Source organism: Leptonychotes weddellii, chromosome 1 (genome assembly GCF_054177405.1).
Source record: "Leptonychotes weddellii isolate Sample4059 chromosome 1, ASM5417740v2, whole genome shotgun sequence".
Classification (NCBI taxonomy): domain Eukaryota; kingdom Metazoa; phylum Chordata; class Mammalia; order Carnivora; family Phocidae; genus Leptonychotes; species Leptonychotes weddellii.
The window spans coordinates 12,564,068-12,581,105 of NC_138369.1; the positions used below are offsets into that span (position 1 = coordinate 12,564,068).

The following is a 17,038-nucleotide window of genomic DNA, read 5'->3' on the forward strand; positions in this document are numbered from 1 at the left end:
CCTGGGTGGCTCAGTCGTTGGGCTCAGTCTTATTTTATTTATTTATTTGAGAGAAAGAGAGAGAGAGAGAGCACAGAGGGAGAGGGAGAAGCAGACTTGCAGCTGAGCAGGGAGCCCGATGCGGGGCTCGATCCCAGGACCCTGAGATCATGACCTGAGCTGAAGGCAGACGCTTAACGACTGAGCCACCCAGGCCCCCCACCCTGCCGCCAGTATCTGATTTTAGAACATCTTTATCACCCCCCAAAAGTGAGACCTCCCCCGTTGGCAGACGCTCCCTGCCCCCTTTCCCCCAATCCTAGGCAGCTGCTTATCTACTCACCCCCTCTGTGCGCACCCATTTTGGGCTGCATCTTTGATTTTTTTTTTTTTTTTTTTTTTTTAGATTTTATTTATTCATTTGAGAGAGAATGAGATAGAGAGAGCATGAGAGGGGGGAGGGTCAGAGGGAGAAGCAGACTCCCCGCCGAGCAGGGAGCCCGACGCGGGACTGGATCCCGGGACTCCAGGATCATGACCTGAGCCGAAGGCAGTCGCTTAACCAACTGAGCCACCCAGGCGCCCTTTGATTTTTTTTTGCTTAGGAAAAATCCCGTTAACAATTGCTGGGTCAGATGGCGTGGAGGTTTTTTAAGGCTTTTGCTCCATGGTGCCACACTGCTGTCCCGAAGGCTGGTCCACATTTAGGCTTGCACCAACACCATGTGCTGCACCTCAGTGATGCTGTCATTGTTTCTTGTCTTTGCCGGTGAGTGACACGTGGCATCCCGTGTTGCATGTGGCTCCAGGCAAGGGGGAAAACTGTTTCCTGGGCTGATCAGATCTGGGAAAGGTGCCGGCAGTGGCGGGTGGAGACCGGCAGTGGATGAAGGACGGAGGAGGGTGGCGTGCCCCAGTGGCTGCCGGAGCGGGGCTGGGGGTGCAGGGCCTGCTCGGGGGCACCTTGAGCTCTGTGTTCTATGGGGAGCTGAGGGCAGGGAAGGATTGAGGCCGGAGAACGGGAGTGCCCTGGGGCCAGCTGGAACCCGTGGGCAGTCGGGTGAGGCGGGGTCTAACCTGCAGGGATTAGGAAGTTGTGATAGAAACTTCCTTCCCCACTGTGATGAAGTGAAGCCATTGTTGGTTTTGAGCAGCGTTCAGAGTGAAGAAAGCAGGCTGGCGCAATGACCCCATAGCCCACAATGGCCTTAAATACTTCCTCTGTGGCATGGGGAACGTGTCCGCCCTTGACCCTGGAACTTCAGGTGCCTGGGAGCAAGGGCAGAAGCAGGGAAGGCCTGGGATGCTGGGTAGGAGGACATTGGTTGTGTTACCTCCATCCATGGCTCTCAACCTTGGCAGCCCTTTAGAACCATCTGAGGGGCATTGGCTATGCCCTCAGACTGGAACCAGAGTCTCTGGAGGTCGTGGTAGAGAATGGCCATCGGCATGGCGGGGGTCAGGGGCCTAGCACCCACTGCCTCCAGGGGGGTTTGTGAGCTTCTGTGTGGCCGGGAGGAAGACTCTTGCCCGGGTCATTGGTCCAGCTCTGCCCCAAACGCTTGGCCCCTCTTCCAGAACCTGTTGTTGACCACCCAGGTCCACAGGCTGCAGCCTGTGGCCGAAGAAAAAGCCTTGTTCAACTTGTGTCCAGAATAACTCGTTCCCGTGTGCCCCACGGAGACCTGCCCCCTCCCTGCCAACCCCCAAGCCTTGACGGATGCCCTGACCCCCGCCTCAATCCCTTTCCAGCACAGTAGGTGGGTCCTGGCTGTGCGATCCCACATGATGTGCAGCGTCCGGGCAGAGTACGGAGGATGCCCTGGGGTGGGAGCAGCTCCCCGAGGCCTCCCTCCCTCACTGAGAGAGGTGCAGTCACCGGGACGGGGCGAGGCCCAGGTGGGACCTGGGAGGGGGGGTGTGCAGGGCCCTGTGGGCTAGCCTGATGGAGCCTTCTTATTTCAAACCTTATCATACTAACAAAAGGCCCCTCCTTGGTCATCACCCAGGTTGGCTGTGCGTTCGGCCGAAGGAGGCAGGAATCCTGTTGCCGAACCTCACGCTGAGGCTGCTTTGCTGGCCTCCCTGTTTGTCAGTCCAGCCTTTGCAAGGGAGTGTGGGCAAGGTGCCGTGGCCCTAACCCCAAGTCGCTTTTTGGCTCTGGGTGCACGGGAGATCATTTAATCCCAATTCAGGATAACTTACTTCTCGGGGAACGCTGCCCAGGCTGGGTGGTGTCTGCATTGCATCAGTTATTGGTTCTCGAATAGTTTTCCTGGAACTGCGGCTCGGGGCAGAGTGAGAGCCAGCTCGGTGCCACCGAGGCCAGAGTGCTTTCCCTTTCGTCTGTTCTATGGATTTGAGGTTCCACTGATTTTTTTTGAGAAAAGTTTCTCCGGCTTTAAGCGCTTTGCGAACCCCGGCTGTGCAGGGAGAGGCGGGCCCGAGCTGTCCGTCACCGGGGCCCTCAACACGGAGCCAGAGCGGCAGCCGTGCTGGTAACAGTGATCATCAAATGTCGAATTCCTGGCGTAGTAACGCTTTTTGTTTACTTCCGGTGAATCGAAAAGCTCCTTTAGTAAGGCCCGTCTTACTGCTTTTGGCTTCTTCAGGACATTACCATGCATCAGTGTTAGTGGTACCCAGCCTTTCTTCCTAGCACCTGGAAGACTGTATAGAAAGCTCTGGACCACTGCCCGAGGCTGTGCCCTCCCCCCCACCCCCCAGCCTCCCGGATGACAGGTCAACCTGGGAGGGGCCCATCAAGGGTGGAGGTAGGGGCCCTGTCTTCCAGGAGGTTCTGCCTGGAAGGAGCCCCAGGAGGCTTGAGCCCCTCCCAGCAGGAAACCTGGCCCCTCCTGCAAACCCTCCAGCCCCTCCTGAGTCTGGCCTGCTGCCTGAGGTGCTCGATGTCTGTCTGTCTCCCCCTGTCCTTCCTCTCTGGCACCGCACACACCTCCTGGTTCAGAACTGCACTTCCTGTCGCCCCCCGTGTCCCAGGGGACCGTCGGGAGTTTCCCTGCGTCCAGCCCAGCTGGCTCCTTACTGTCACATTCATCATCCCAGCTGTACACATGCCTCTGGCTTTCTTACCTTTTCCCGAACCTGCATCACCCTCCCCTCCCCCGCCTCTGCCTTTTGGTTGCATCCAGTGCTTGTCTGGTACTTCCTCTGCATTCCTTCTATCTGTGGGGCTACCAGAACAGCAAGCCAGGTCTCCGCCCTCAGCAAGCTTTTTTTTTTTGATAGATAAGAGGAGACGTAAACTGCTAGCCCTACCTGGGCCACAAGCCATGAAAGACAGGTGGACGAAGCGCTCGAATAATCCTTGGTGGCTCTCGGCCTCCTGTCGTACATCATTTAAAACAGGAAACTGTCCCTAGTCCTTGCCCTTTCCTGTGGGAATATTATGATTTTTAAAAGAATCCCAGACGGCCACTTTGGAAGGCAGTTGGACAGTTTTTTGTTTTTTTTAACAAAACTAAACACACTCTTACCATACATCCCAGCAATGTTGCGCCAGGGTGTTTATCCAGATGAATTGAAAACACGTCTACACCGACGTCTACTACGTGGATATTTATAGCAGCTCTATTCATAATCGCCCAAGCTTGAAAGCAAGCAAGATGTCCTTCAGGAGGTGAGTGGATAAATAAAATGGTGGTCCGTCCAGACAGTGGAATCTTCTTCAGCGGTGCTAAAAATAAATGAGCGATCAAGCCATGAAAAGACATGGGGGAACCTTAAATGCATATTACCCAGCAAGAGATGCCAATCTGAAAAGACTACATACTGTACGATTCTACTTCCATGACATTCTGGAAAAGGCAAAATTATGCAGACAGGAAGAAGATCAGTGGTGGCCAGGGGTTGGGGAGGGAGAGATGAACAGGGGGAGCACGGAGGATTTTTAGGGCAGTGAAACTATTCCGTGTGATATATGATGGAGACGTGTCATTATACAATTGTCCGAACCCATTGGATGTTCAACAGCTCACGTAATAAATTACGGACTCCGGTGATAATGATGTGTCAATGTAGGTTCATCAGTTGGAACAAATGCAGCCCTCTGCTGGGGGATGCTGATAGTGGGGGCAGGCAGTGCATATGGGGGGGGGGCAGGAATATACAGGAAATCTGTACCTTTTGCTCAATTTTAATGTGATCCTAAAACGGTTCTAACAAGTAATTTCTGTTAACAGAAGTGCCAGAAGGAAATCAGCCAAAATGATAAATGTCATGTTAAAAAAAAATCTCCACCCCAATCTATTGATTATTAATGATCTTTCAAACACCCACCCCGTTCCCCAAGCTCCTGCAGGAATCCCAGGACCCCAGGCCACATCTCTGGTCAGGGAGTGGTGGTTTTGGTCTCCACCTCAGAACTGCAGCCAAGAAAGGGCTCTGCTCCCCCCAGTGAGCTTTATTTGTGGATTTGCGGTGCCCCAAATATGAAAACATGAAGTTTTGAGCCCTTGGACCTCTTTTCTTCCTCTTTACTCTCTTAGTCCCTCTTCTAAATGCAGCGTGTGGGGGCGCCCGGGTGGCTCAGTCATTAAGCGTCGGCCTTCAGCTCAGGTCATGATACCAGGGTCCTGGGATCGAGCCCCACATCAGGTTCCCTGCTCGGCGGGAAGCCTGCTTCTCCCTCTCCTTCTACCGCTCCCCCTGCTTGTGCTCTCTCGCTCTCTCTGTCAAATAAATAAATAAATAAAATCTTTTAAAAAAATACATAAATGCAGTGTGTGGACTAGAGAGGACCCGGTGTCTACTCAGCCCGACTTTGGGCATTCTAATAATCTTTGAATGTCTGTTTCTTTGCTTGTGAAATGATGATAATGTTCTGTGGGACTGTTATTAAAGGAAGAAACAGGTATAAATTGTGTCCCACCATTCTAAAGATAGAGTCACAGGCCTGGATTAACCTCCTTCCTGAGACGACCAAAAAACCACCAACAAACAAAAAGCAGACCAAGTGTATGAACCAAAGGTGTTCAGGACACTGGACATCAGGCAACAAAGGATGGTGATTCTTGAGAGATGGGAAGCAAATGAGGCGAGCCGTGTGGTTTGCTGTTGCCTTGATAGAGTATCCAGACTGTGACACAGGGAAGCTGAGGCAGAGCCGGGTGGACTCCGTGTGTTCAAATGCAGCTGACGGTCCGGGGAGGTGAAGCAGCCGGAGTTAATAGGACTAGCAAAATCTTTACAAAGCATGTATCTGATAAAGGACTTGTGTCCCCGTTATAAAAGTAATTCTCGGGGCGCCTGGGTGGCACAGTGGTTGAGCGTCCAACTCTTGATTTCAGCTCAGGTCATGATCTCAAGGTCATGGGATCGAACCCCGTGTCGGGCTCCACGCTCAGTGTGGAGTCTGCTTGAGATTCTCTCTCTTCCTTTCCCTCTGCCCCTCCCCCTCTTCAAAATAAATAAATACATCTTAAAAAAAAAAAAAGTAATTCTCATAGCTCAACCAAAAGAAAAAAACAGGCAAAAGATTGGAACAGACCCTTCACTAGAGAAGATACAGGATGGTAAATCAACAATGCGAAGTTGCTCAGACACAACATTGTTCGTCACTAGGAAAAAAAATGAAAATCACAGGGAGATGTCACTATGGACCTAGTAGAATGCATAAAATTAAACAAACTGTCATTGCAAGTGTTGGCAAGGATGCGGAGAAACTAGAAGTCTGATAAACTGCTGGGGGGGCTGTACGATGTTAGAATTTCTCTGGAAAACAGTTAGGCTTCTTCTTAAAAAGTTAAACGTACACTTATTGCAAGACCCAGCCATTCAACCCCTAGGTCTTTCCCCGAGAAGAGAGGAAACACATTTCTATACACACACTTGTACATAAGCAGCTGTATTTGTCACGGCCGCAAACTGGAAACATCTCGGATGTCCATCCATAGGGCAGCGGATAAACGCGTTGTGATATATCCAGACATGGGACACTCCTTGGCCATGAAAAGGAATGAATGCTTTGTATGTGCAGCAACACGGAAGTCCTCAAAATAATTGTGCTGAGTGAAAGAAGCCGGACAAAAGAGAGTACATATTTATATAATCTCTAGAAAATACAAACCAATCTGTGATCCCAGAAAACAGATCAGTGGTTGCCTGGGGAAGGGAGGAAGGAGGGAGTGCAAAAGGAATGGGGAGGTGGGGAATCCTTGGGGATGGCGGGGAATCTTTGGGGATGGTGGGTGTGTTCACTGTCTTGATTATAGCAATGATTTCACTGGTGTCTATAGCTGTCGAAGCTTAACAAATTGTACTCTTTATTTTTTTTTAACTTTTTTAAAAAAGATTTTATTTGTCAGAGAGAGAGAGAGCGCGCACGCAAGCAGGGGCAGACGGAGAAGCAGGCTCCCCGCCGAGCAGGGAGCCCGATGTAGGACTCCATCCTAGGACCCTGGGATCATGACCTGAGCCAAAGGCAGACGCTTAATTGACTGAGCCACCCAGGTGTCCCCAAATTGTGCAGTTTAAATGTGTGACATTTATTATATGTAACTTCTATCTCCTTAAAGCTGTTGTCCAAGAGTCATGCTGGCTACGGTTTGGAGAATGGATTTTAGGCAGTAGGTCTAACTGCAAGGGGGAGAAATGCATATCCCTCTCTCTAAACATGTAATTCCTTCTTTCCCTCATGTTCTTCCTGGTTTATGAGCTCAGATGATTAGAGTAACATGTGATGACATTTTCCTTCTTTTTCCTCTGTTAGACGTTTCTCTAAAATACTATAGCTAAGGGGCCACGTGAAAGCAGAGGGGTCGAGTAACCTTTTCTCCTTGCTGAGCCCTGCCTTGCAAGGACCCACTTCTGTCTCTTCTCTGTACCTGCTACAGCTCACACTCACAGTGGGCCCACACCAGATGTGGGGGCTTTCCCACACCCACCACCTCTCTGACACCAGCGGGCTGTCCCAAGGTTCCATTCAGTTCTGACACTCTCTACCTGTGGGTAGCATAGCCCCCATAGACCAAGGGCTCAGTCCACAAGACTGCCCTCACATCAGCTGCCATCACAAGTCCAGGTGGTCACCTGCGCTTCTGACCGGCCGCCTGTAAGTCAGAGTCCCCACGGTCCCCTCATGGACAGCTCATGGACCTCAGGGACACACGTCTACCATCTTATTTTATAATAAAGTGTGTGCTAAAGGATAAAGAAGAACAGCTGGATGAAGGGCTGCATAGGGCGAGGTCTGGGAGGGTCGTGAGCACAGGAGCTTCTGCCCTGTGGAGTTGGGGGGTGCCGCCCTCCCGGTACGTGGATGCATGCACCAACCCAGAAGCTCTCTGAACCCCGTGCTTGGGGGATTTTTATGGCAGCTTCATGTAGGCATGATGGATCATTAACTTCTTTTCCAGCCCCTCTCTCTGCTCTCAAGGATGGGGGTGGGGGCGAAAGTTCCAAGCTTCGAATCATGGCTTGGTTTTCCTAGTGACCAGCCCCCATCCGGGACGTTCCTATCACCAGGAAATTCCAAGGGATTGTGTCAGGAACTGGGGTCAAAGACCAAATATTGGAAGGAACTGGGGACAGAGGCCAATGTATATGTTTCTTCTTATTTCATAAGCCGAAGTCCATCCCCAGCCCTGGGCACTTAGTGAACTCAGTGCAGGACCGCAGGTGAGATTGGTCAGCTCTCCTATCAGAGGTGGCAGATTCCAGGTTCCTGCGTCCTTGGCTGACCATTACCCGAGGGCAGTCACCTTGCTTCCCGTCCCATGGCCAGCATCTAGAGGGAGCCTGGTTCTGAGCCAGTGACAGAGAAGCCACTGTGGGGTGGGTGTCCCTCCAGGAGGGCAGGAGGGGCCGTGGTTGGGGTCCCAGGTGGGAACACAGCTGTGTCCCGGGGATAGGGCAGAATGGGAGGTAGGCCAGGGCGGTCAGTGGGAGCTCTGGAGCAGGGCTGGGCTTGGGTCCGAATCCCTGAGCAGGTGGTGTGTTGAACGTGAGGAAGGACACCCTCTGAGTGTGGCAGGAACCGCCACAGTTGCCAACCCGACAGGGATAACGGGTCCTTTGGGTTAGAACCTGGGCTCGAATTCCATCTCGCAGACCTACCAGCCGTGTGCCCTTCGGCAAGTTACAGTGCCTTTCGAGAACTTGGGTCTGAGAACGGGGTGACAGCAGATCCTTTGCTGGATGGAAACTCCCGGCGCGGGGTCGGGTAGGTGCATTATTCCTTAGAATATTAAATTTCCTTTTTTTTCTTTTTTCCTACCAAAGGAAGACTAGACCTATTTCCTGCCCATGAAGTACTTTTCTATCCATGTACCACAAGGCCCAAGGATGAAATACTTCCCCACCTACTTGGCTCCTCACGGGCCCTTCCTCACTCCGTGACCGACGGCTGGGAGCACAAGCAGCTTCCTTCCTCGCTTTTTCCCCTGCTGGGCGGTCAGAGGACGTGGGCTGCAGCAGGAGTCCGAGTCAGGCAGGGGGAGGTCAGAGCCCTCAGGTGGAGAGGAAACCAGAGGAGAGCTTTGCTGGGCAGGCCACGGCGGGCATGGAAGGCCTGGTGTGCGTGTGGCGGGAAAGTCGCAGGAAGCCCCGAGAGGCCCATGCACTTGTCCTTGGCCACTTGGTGATGCTTTCCGAGCGGGAAACGGCAGAGGGGTCTGACTTTATTCCCCGGACCCAAACCAGGGGAGCCCACGTCCTCATCGTGAGTCGGCAGCATCCCAGGGACTCAGGAGATGAACCTCGCCTTTCCTCTTTGGTGCCCATCTGGAAGGCCAGCCCTCGTCCCACACCCGCCCTGTGGACAGGAGGAAGGGCTGCCCATACCACGGGGTCTCCCAGCTCCTCCGCTGTCTGCAGCTAACATCGCGACAGTGGGTTAAGCCAAGAGGCCACCGTGATCAACAGGGAAAGGGTGATGTTGCCTCGGGGGTGGTTCGTGAGCAGAGTTAGAGCCGTGTTGCTTTGACGTCCCATCCAGTCTAGGGATGGTCTCCTTTGTACTCCAGTTGCTGCCTGAAGAAAGCAGCCTTTGTTGCATGTTGTAGGATCTGGAGTCAGGTCAGTAAGGGGACTTGGGATGGGTGGTTTGGAAGTGGATCTCAGAATGGTATGATTAATACCTTGCCAGTTCCTGAGAGTTGATGTTTTGGGAGAGAGCCCTTTTCTTCATTATCACATGTGCTGAAGATAGAAGGGAAGGGCTCTGGGGAATTTTCTAGGGTGCTGGAAATGCTCCGTATCTTGCTTGGGGTTTGCATTATGTAGGTCATCTGTCAAAACTCTTTGGATGGTAGACTTATCGTTTGTGCATTTCACTGTTTATGGATTTTTATCTTGGAAAAAATAACTATAAGCAAATCATGAACTCTTACTGATTTACAGGCTGACGTGCTTAGGGATGAGGTGGACTGCTCTCTGCACCTTGCTTTAAAATGCATCAAAACTAAGATGGGTTGTTGGATTGATTGACAGCAGAATGTTCACGATTGTAGAATGGGGGTGGGGGGAATATGGGTGTTTCTCCTATGTGATTCTTTCAACCTCTCTTCTTGTTTGAACATTTCGTAATAAAATGCTGAATCAGAAGAACTGCAATAACTACTACTTTGGTTCTCTAGAGCTTTCCATAAACGAATTCCCGAGACAGCTAGGTTTCCTGGCTGACACCCTACTCTTCCTACAGACGGCCTCACCTACTTTCCCAGGGAGTGTTGGTGAAGCGAATTGAGGGCCCTTGGCTTTGTGTGCTCTCTGCGAGGCTGGTGTGGTCAGTGTGGGTGCATTTCACAAACCAGGTGTTAGCTTGGACCTCCTTGAGGGTGATTCAGTCCACCACCTTGAATCGATAGAACTCTGAAACACAGGGCTTCCTACCCTGTAGGCAGAAGGCTGGGGATTCGCAGCCTGAGAACAGCCTGACCCATGGGAACCAGAGTTAGAAGAGGGTGCCTGAGCCCCCTCTGACCAAGAACGCAAGCTGGTTTACCCGCTGGACGCTGGGGGGGAGCTAGGGTGTGTGTGTTCAAAAATCTTAGCATTATACAATATATTTAAACATATTCAGACGCTTTTTTGACACTAGACTTTTTTTTCAGCTATAAAGTAACGCCTGCTCTTGTAAGAATTGTTTTTTAATAGAGAAAAGGCAAAGAAGTAAAACCAACCATAATTTTATAACCTCAAGAAACCACTCTATATTTTGGTGTATTTACTCCCTGAATTTTTTTTTTTAAATCTCATGCATCGTTTCTATAATAGTGATGTTTTTCATTTGAGGCTAATGGAGGAGTTCTTTGGGAGGGAGGCCCCAAGGCCCTCCCTCCTGTGGACTGGCCCAGAGCCTGGTTCACTGCCGCAGAGATTCTGGGTTGGTCTGGACAGAGGGACTTCCGGCTTACTCACAGGGTCCGATGCTGGGAGTGCCCGAACTTCTTCGGGAGCCCAGTGGAAGCATCTTCTAGCCAAATGTAGCAGGCACCATTGCATCCGTGTCCGTGTATGCCTGCTCATTGAGCGCTTACGAGTGAAGCGGACAGCAGGGAGTTCCCATGATCTGCCCTAGTCACACAGCCAGCAGATTGTGGCGTTCTAGTTCAAGAGCGGGCCCTCCGATCGGCAGTTTGGGGCGGAGGCGACCAATTCTGGAAGTTGGTGGTTTGCTGAGCACCCTTTACGGCCGCTCCTGGGAACACGCAGGGCAGGTGGAATGAACCTCTTTTTCTGAATTGAGAACTGATGCTCAGAGAAGTTACCAGGTTAACTCACACCACGTGGGAAGCGGGTGGGTGGGAGGCTAAAGATTAGAGCCTGTTCCATCATGTTGTCTTCAGAGCTGGAGAGCGGAGCGGGAGGGAGGCCTGGGGACTTGAAGGGACAAAGGGTGGGTGTAGGGTGCCCGGCTGGGGAGCCCGTGAGCAAAGGCTAAGAGCCGGGCACCAGCGGGGCTTGTGTGGAGGTGAGGGGCAGGGAAGAACACTGTCTTTGCGGTCTGACAGACCTGGGGCTGGGGGCCTGATACTTTTGCAAAAAGTGAGGATAGTCAACCCAATTGGTTCCCATCGAGAATTGGAGGAAACAGTGTTGAAATTGCCCGACCTGCGTGCTTGGCATATTGGAATCACGGGGCAGTTTTTTGAACGTCGTCTGATAAACGGTGGGAGCCTTTGAAAGGCTTTGGGCTGGGAAGGAGGCTGACAAGGCAGAGATTTTCTGAATATCATGCTCGTGTGGAGGACAGCGGTGGCGGGGGGGTGGCTGAAGACCGGCCTGGTGGAGAGAGAGAGAGAGATCTCAAAGGAGTAATCCACAGGATTTGGTGATGGGCCAGTTATGGGGAGGGATAGGCATCTCACTTTGTTCACTGGCTTTTTTATGACTCACTGGCATGTTCTTGCCTTTCAGGAGCCTGTGTGAAATGCAGCAAAGGGGTGTTTGGGGCCGGCCAGGCCTGCCAGGCCATGGGGAATCTCTACCATGACGCCTGCTTCACCTGTGCGGCTTGTGGTAAGTGTATGTGGAGGCTCGGTGGGGGGGGGGGGTCCTAGGAACATGGGGACCGAGAAAGGGAGGACAGGGAAGAGCATCCTTCCCGGAGACACTTGACCCAGGCCTCCCGTGGTCCCACAGCAGGGCAGGTCCGTGTTCTTTAGAGTCGCAGCACAGGGCCCGTCAGAGGAAGGGGACTGACCAGAGTACCAGTGATTGTCTGGGGCCGACCTTGGTAATGAGTTGAGTGGGTTCAAAGCAAACTGTAATAACATCAGGTTTGTTAATGCATATCCGAGGTCTCAGCAGGGTTGTGGGGGAGAGAGCATTGGGATTCACCACCATCTGCCCTATTGTCAGTTACCTCCCCCACCGTGGGACCAGCCAACCCAACGTTACTAACGGGGGCCCTGTTATCACTCTGTGACCCCGCTCTGATTTGGAGGCTGCTCTGTGCGTGTGAAGTGTGAGTGTGTGCATGAATGCCCGTGTGTGCACACCACAGAGCTGTCCGGGCCTGTGAGCATGCTCAGCGGGCATCTCTATCCTGTACACGCACAGTAACTGAAGCAGCAGATTAGGAGCCTGAGCTCAGCCTGTGCCCAGCCCTGCAAACTGCTCGTTGAATTGACGGCAACCACCGTGGAAGATTCTAACGCGTTGCCGGATGTTTGCCGAGTCTGACCGAGTCGGGAATTGAGCTTGGCTTGTGGTCTCTACCAGAGATTAATTTCGAGGAGCTTTTTTAAGAGAATGTCCTGCTGATTTCTGCGGTTCTAGATTGAGGCTCGCAGCTATTGATTCAAAGGAAACATTACAACAAAGCCAGAGTGTCATCAGGGACAAGGGGGTCTTGTTATCTGGCCCCAGGGTTCTCGATCCTGGCCGTTCATTAGAATCCCCTCAGAGATTATTATAAGAGCCCGCGATGCCCCAGTCCCACCCCGACCAGCAGAATCGGAAGCTCTAGGGGTGGAATTTCTAGAGTGGGCAAGAGTACTGTTCATATCTCCTCAAGTGACTCCAGGCCTGAGCTCCTGGCTCAGTGCCAAGCCCTTCAGTGTAGACGCCTCTGGAGAAAGGAGGAGGGAGAGATTTGCTTTCCGCTGTTTTGTGGCACAGCCGGGAGCCTCCTGATTCCCAGGGTAAAAGTAACGAGGTGGGCATGGAGCTGCCCCCCAGCCTGCCCAGCAGTGACTGCCAGGCCTATGCCCGGGTTCAAAACCTCCTCCTTCCGTCCTCACTGCGATTTCCCATAAACGCGTGTCCGAGAGTTGATGGCTGGTGCGCCGATCGTTATTCACCTCTGTAGGGAAAATTGTGAAAGCCTTTGAAATGGGTCAAAAGTCTGCTGAGCATCCTCAGTGGACATGTTGGCGTTGTCTGGGGTTCGGTTTCTCCGGGCCCCTGGCTTCTCCTTGTCTCTGAGCCATGTGGGTTTTACCATCCTGACAGCAGACCGTACACGATGCTCGTCCCTAACAGTGCACACTGTGCCTACTGGTGATGCAGCTGACTGCGGCCCTGGGGAGACTGCTTTTGCTTCAACTAAAAGTGAACTTATTTCGGCACTTCCAGCGCCTTCACAGCTGGGGCTCTTTGCACTATCCCCGTGGTAATGTCTTACTGGTTCCCGCCTTAGCTTGATGAGTGATGTTACATCTTTGACCATGTTGTCTGAGTCTTAACTGTGCAAGAGTTGTGATCCTTCTTCTTTCTAGGAAATTATCTTTCCTTCTTGGCTCCCGCAACTGTTTCTCAATATCTGCTGTTTTCCAGGGAAAAAGAAAATATTATGTAGAAGCTGGTTTTCATCTCGAGCAATTGCCACTTGAACTAAGAAAGTTTTTCAGGGGTGGGGGGAGTACCGGTGAGTTCGTCAGCGCATGACTAACTATCAGTTCCATAATGGGTTGAATTTATCTTCAAATGATGACAAACACAGGCACTTAAGGAAAACACAGCTGGTTGGGGGTTTTCTTGGTCTAGCATCTAAGCCCTTGTGTTCTGCTTTCTGTCGTAATGCTTCCTATAATTTGTCACAAACTGAACTCTCTTTTCCGCCTCTATATCTCTGATCACACTGCCCCCTAGAATCTGCTCTCCCCGCTCACTTCATACCTTTGAGTTCTGTCCAGCCGTTAGGGCCCAGCTCAAAGGCTGACTCTTCCAGGAAGCCTTCCCTGTTCTCCTAGCAGGAAGAAATGGCTTTGTCTTGAATTCGGCAGGCCCCGATGGCTGTCACGTAGACTGTGAACCACACTCTCTGGGGCGTGGGTGCCGGCAGGCCAGGCCCTAGAACAAAAGCTGCTGTAGGAATGAGGACAGAGACTCCATTCGAAAGTGTGTGCTGCACATTCCTGTTCCCCAAGGGGCCTGCACCACTCCTGTTGTGGGTAAACACACAGCTTCCTTTGCACTTGTCGGGGGCAGTTGGAGACGCAGGCAGTTGTCTGAGCAGCTTCTGTTGGGCATTCGAAGTAATGTGCCTTTGTTCCGTTGACTTCTTGCTGCCCTGTAACTCCCTTCAGCAGAAGGAGGCACCTGGGCCCTCCATGTCCTGGTCCGGCAGGTCCTCAAGTGTGTCTGTGAACACGGGCGCCGTGCAGACAGCACTTCTGGGGCCGGGCCCGTTCCCTCCTTTGTTGGCAGAAGAAAAAAAATGGGGGCCCAAGGAGGGGAAGAGAATTTCTTAAGATAAGACCTAGCAATGGGGCCAGCACCAGAATCCAAGGCTCCTGGATCTGATTAGCTTTGCATAGCCCCGTTTTTCTGGTCGGTGAGTGTATCTGTTAGTGAGCGTGTAGGTGTGTGTGTTTTCTGTTTTCCCATTTTGTTATGAAAATGATCCAGCTTACACCACCACAGAAATAGATTTCTATACGTACGCACCCACTCCTTGGATGTTACTGTTGCTTTATGGAAACAGAATGTCGGGGTCCTGTCTAGGACATGCCAAAGGGGCACCCAGCTCCCCTGGGTCCTTATCCCACACACCGAAAAGGAGGACACTGAAACAAAAAGGTCTAGAAGGCTGCGGTGGGAGTCATGGACGCCAGCAGCCAGTGCCGAGGTGTGGTGCTGTGCTGGGGGGAGGCAGAGAGCCCACCTCATCCGATGAGACCGTCTGGCCTGGGACAGCTCCCAGGGGGAGCCACGGGGGCTAGTGGGAGATGCTCTTCCGGAGGCTTCCCTGCAGCCTCCCACACCCTGTGTCCTGGGAGGACCGTAAGGTGTTCCAGTCCTCACACAAACCCATGCCTCCGTGGATGGTGCAAGTTCTCCAGGGCCCCATGTGTTTCCCTGCCCCCTGGCAAGAAGCAACAACGTTCCGTTGAGCTGTGGGAACAACAGGACAGACCACAGAGGGAAGTTCAGGGGCAGGGTCCTAGTATGTGATTCCAGCACAGATGTTTTTACTCGTACGTTTTTCCTTCCAGGTTTTGCCCAAATGTACACGCAGGGTTTTTTTGTTTTTTTTTTTTAAGATTTTATTTATTTGCGAGAGAGAGAATGAGAGACAGAGAGCATGAGAGGGAGGAGGGTCAGAGGGAGAAGCAGACTCCCTGCCGAGCAGGGAGCCCGATGCGGGACTCGATCCCGGGACTCCAGGATCATGACCTGAGCCAAAGTCAGTCGCACAACCAACTAAGCCACCCAGGCGCCCCATAGACAGTTTTTGAATTGGGTTTATTTATTTATTTATTTTTTAAGATTTTATTTATTATTTGAGAGAGGGCATGAGAGGGGAGAGGGGCAGAGGGAGAAGCAGACCCCCCGCCGAGCAGGGAGCCCGACGCGGGACTCGATCCCGGGACTCCGGGATCATGACCTAAGCCGAAGGCAGTCGCTCAACCAACTGAGCCACCCAGGCGCCCCGTACGCGCAGTTTTTAGAGCTGGGATCGTGGCGTATAAATGACGTTCTGTCCTTTCTGATGAAACCTGCCACGAACTCATCCTTACTTCCGCAGCCTCCAGACTGGTGGTCTGAGCGGTCACAGAGGAATCGACTGCTTTGTGCCACCGTTTTATGGTCTGTGGCTCGGGTGGCGCTTGCCGGTTGTTACATGGAGCCCGCCCCCCTGCCCGAACGTCTTTGTTCCCCTGCATCCTTTTTCCCTCTGCCAAATGGTCTCCTTGGTGCTCGTCCCAGAAGGACGCATGCAGGGTGCGGCGTGGGGGCGTTTGTGTGGTTTGTTAAAGTCCCTCCTTTCTCCGCGGCTCCTTGGGCGGCCAGTGTGTGTGGTTGCCATGGAGATGTGTGCGGGGGGGGGGGGGGGGGTCTCCCTTCCCCGGCTGCTTCTGCCCACCCCAGTGGCAGTGCCCTCAGCTGGGGCCCTCAGGAAGCCGTTGGCACAGCGTGGAGCAGGAGGAGGGTCAGTGCAGAGGGCAGGCCCAACCTTGGCATTCGGCCACACTCCGGGTCTGACGCTGCGTGTCAGGTGGCCTGAGGAGACGCTTGTGCCCAGCTGTGGCTGAGAGAGGTGCAACAAGGAGGAAGAAGGGGTGTGGGTCAAGGACCCTCCTCAGCATCTTCCAGAACAGACCGTGAGGGAGAGGCCCGTGTCCTTGCTTGAGGCAGTTTTGGGTCTGAAACATCAGATTTAGTTCATTTGGCAAAGACGGAACAACTCCCATCCTGGAGTCCAGGTGAAACCTGGTCGCCATGTCCATGTTCATGGTTGTCGTGATTTTTTTTTTGTCTGCATGGGTTGGGGACGATGGATCAGATAGGAGAGGCCACATGCCCTCCTGCCCTGAAGCCCCCAGAACACGAGGGCCAGAGCCTGGGCATGGGACTGGGGGGGGCGGGCAGGCAGGTCCAGGCCGATGGAAATTGTGCCAATACAGGCCTGAGCTCAGAGAGCGGCCACGGGGGGCCGGAGGGGTCCACGCAGGAGACCGTGCTGGCATGTGCAAGTCACGGCCAGAGCAGGTGGCTTTCAATGTCGTTGCTGGTGCTCCCGCTCCAGGGTGGGGGGTGCGCTGTGACGAGCCCGTCACGCCTCCGGGAAAGCACACCGTGAGATGAGGAATAGATGCTGTTGCCCATCCCACCTTCCAGAAACCACACACTGGTGGCTGTTAAGGATCGTGAACGGACTTCATAGTGAAAGCTCACCCCTTTAGACCCGGTCAGGCGAAAGTCTGTCTGAGTTACCGACAAGCCTGCATCTAGAACTCTCAAAAAGTACCATTTCGTTACTTCAGGTAAAGGGAACAACCAGCATTAAGCCCAGCATTGTGGAACAGAGGTTCTTGAATAAATCGGTAGTTGGTGACTGATAGCACATCATCCAGTAGGTTCTGAAGTAGGGGGTGGATCTGATGAGCTTTTTTTTTTTTTTTAAAGGTTTTATTTATTCATTTGAGAAAGAGCGAGAGCGAGCATGAGCGGAGGGGAGAAGCAGACTCCCCGCAGAGCAGGGAGCCCAATGCGGGGCTCGGTCCCAAGACCCTGGGATCATGACCTGAGCCGAAGGCAGACGCTTAACCGACTGAGCCACCCGGGTGCCCTTCTGTTTTGTTTTTCTTACGAAGTCTGAATACTGCCCCCGAGATCGTGTTTACCTTTTTTTTTGGACTTTGAATAC

At 52.7% G+C, this 17,038-nt stretch overlaps 1 protein-coding gene across 2 annotated transcripts in view; it reads left to right on the forward strand.

Moving 5' to 3' along the window:
- LIMD1 (LIM domain containing 1) overlaps positions 1-17,038 on the forward strand; it is a 66,988-nt gene that overhangs the window by 19,021 nt on the left and 30,929 nt on the right. For both annotated transcript variants that reach the window (XM_081816435.1, XM_081816434.1), the window contains exon 2: positions 11,359-11,460. In XM_081816435.1, the coding sequence (XP_081672561.1) occupies positions 11,359-11,460 (102 nt within the window). The remainder of the gene's footprint in view (positions 1-11,358; positions 11,461-17,038) is intronic.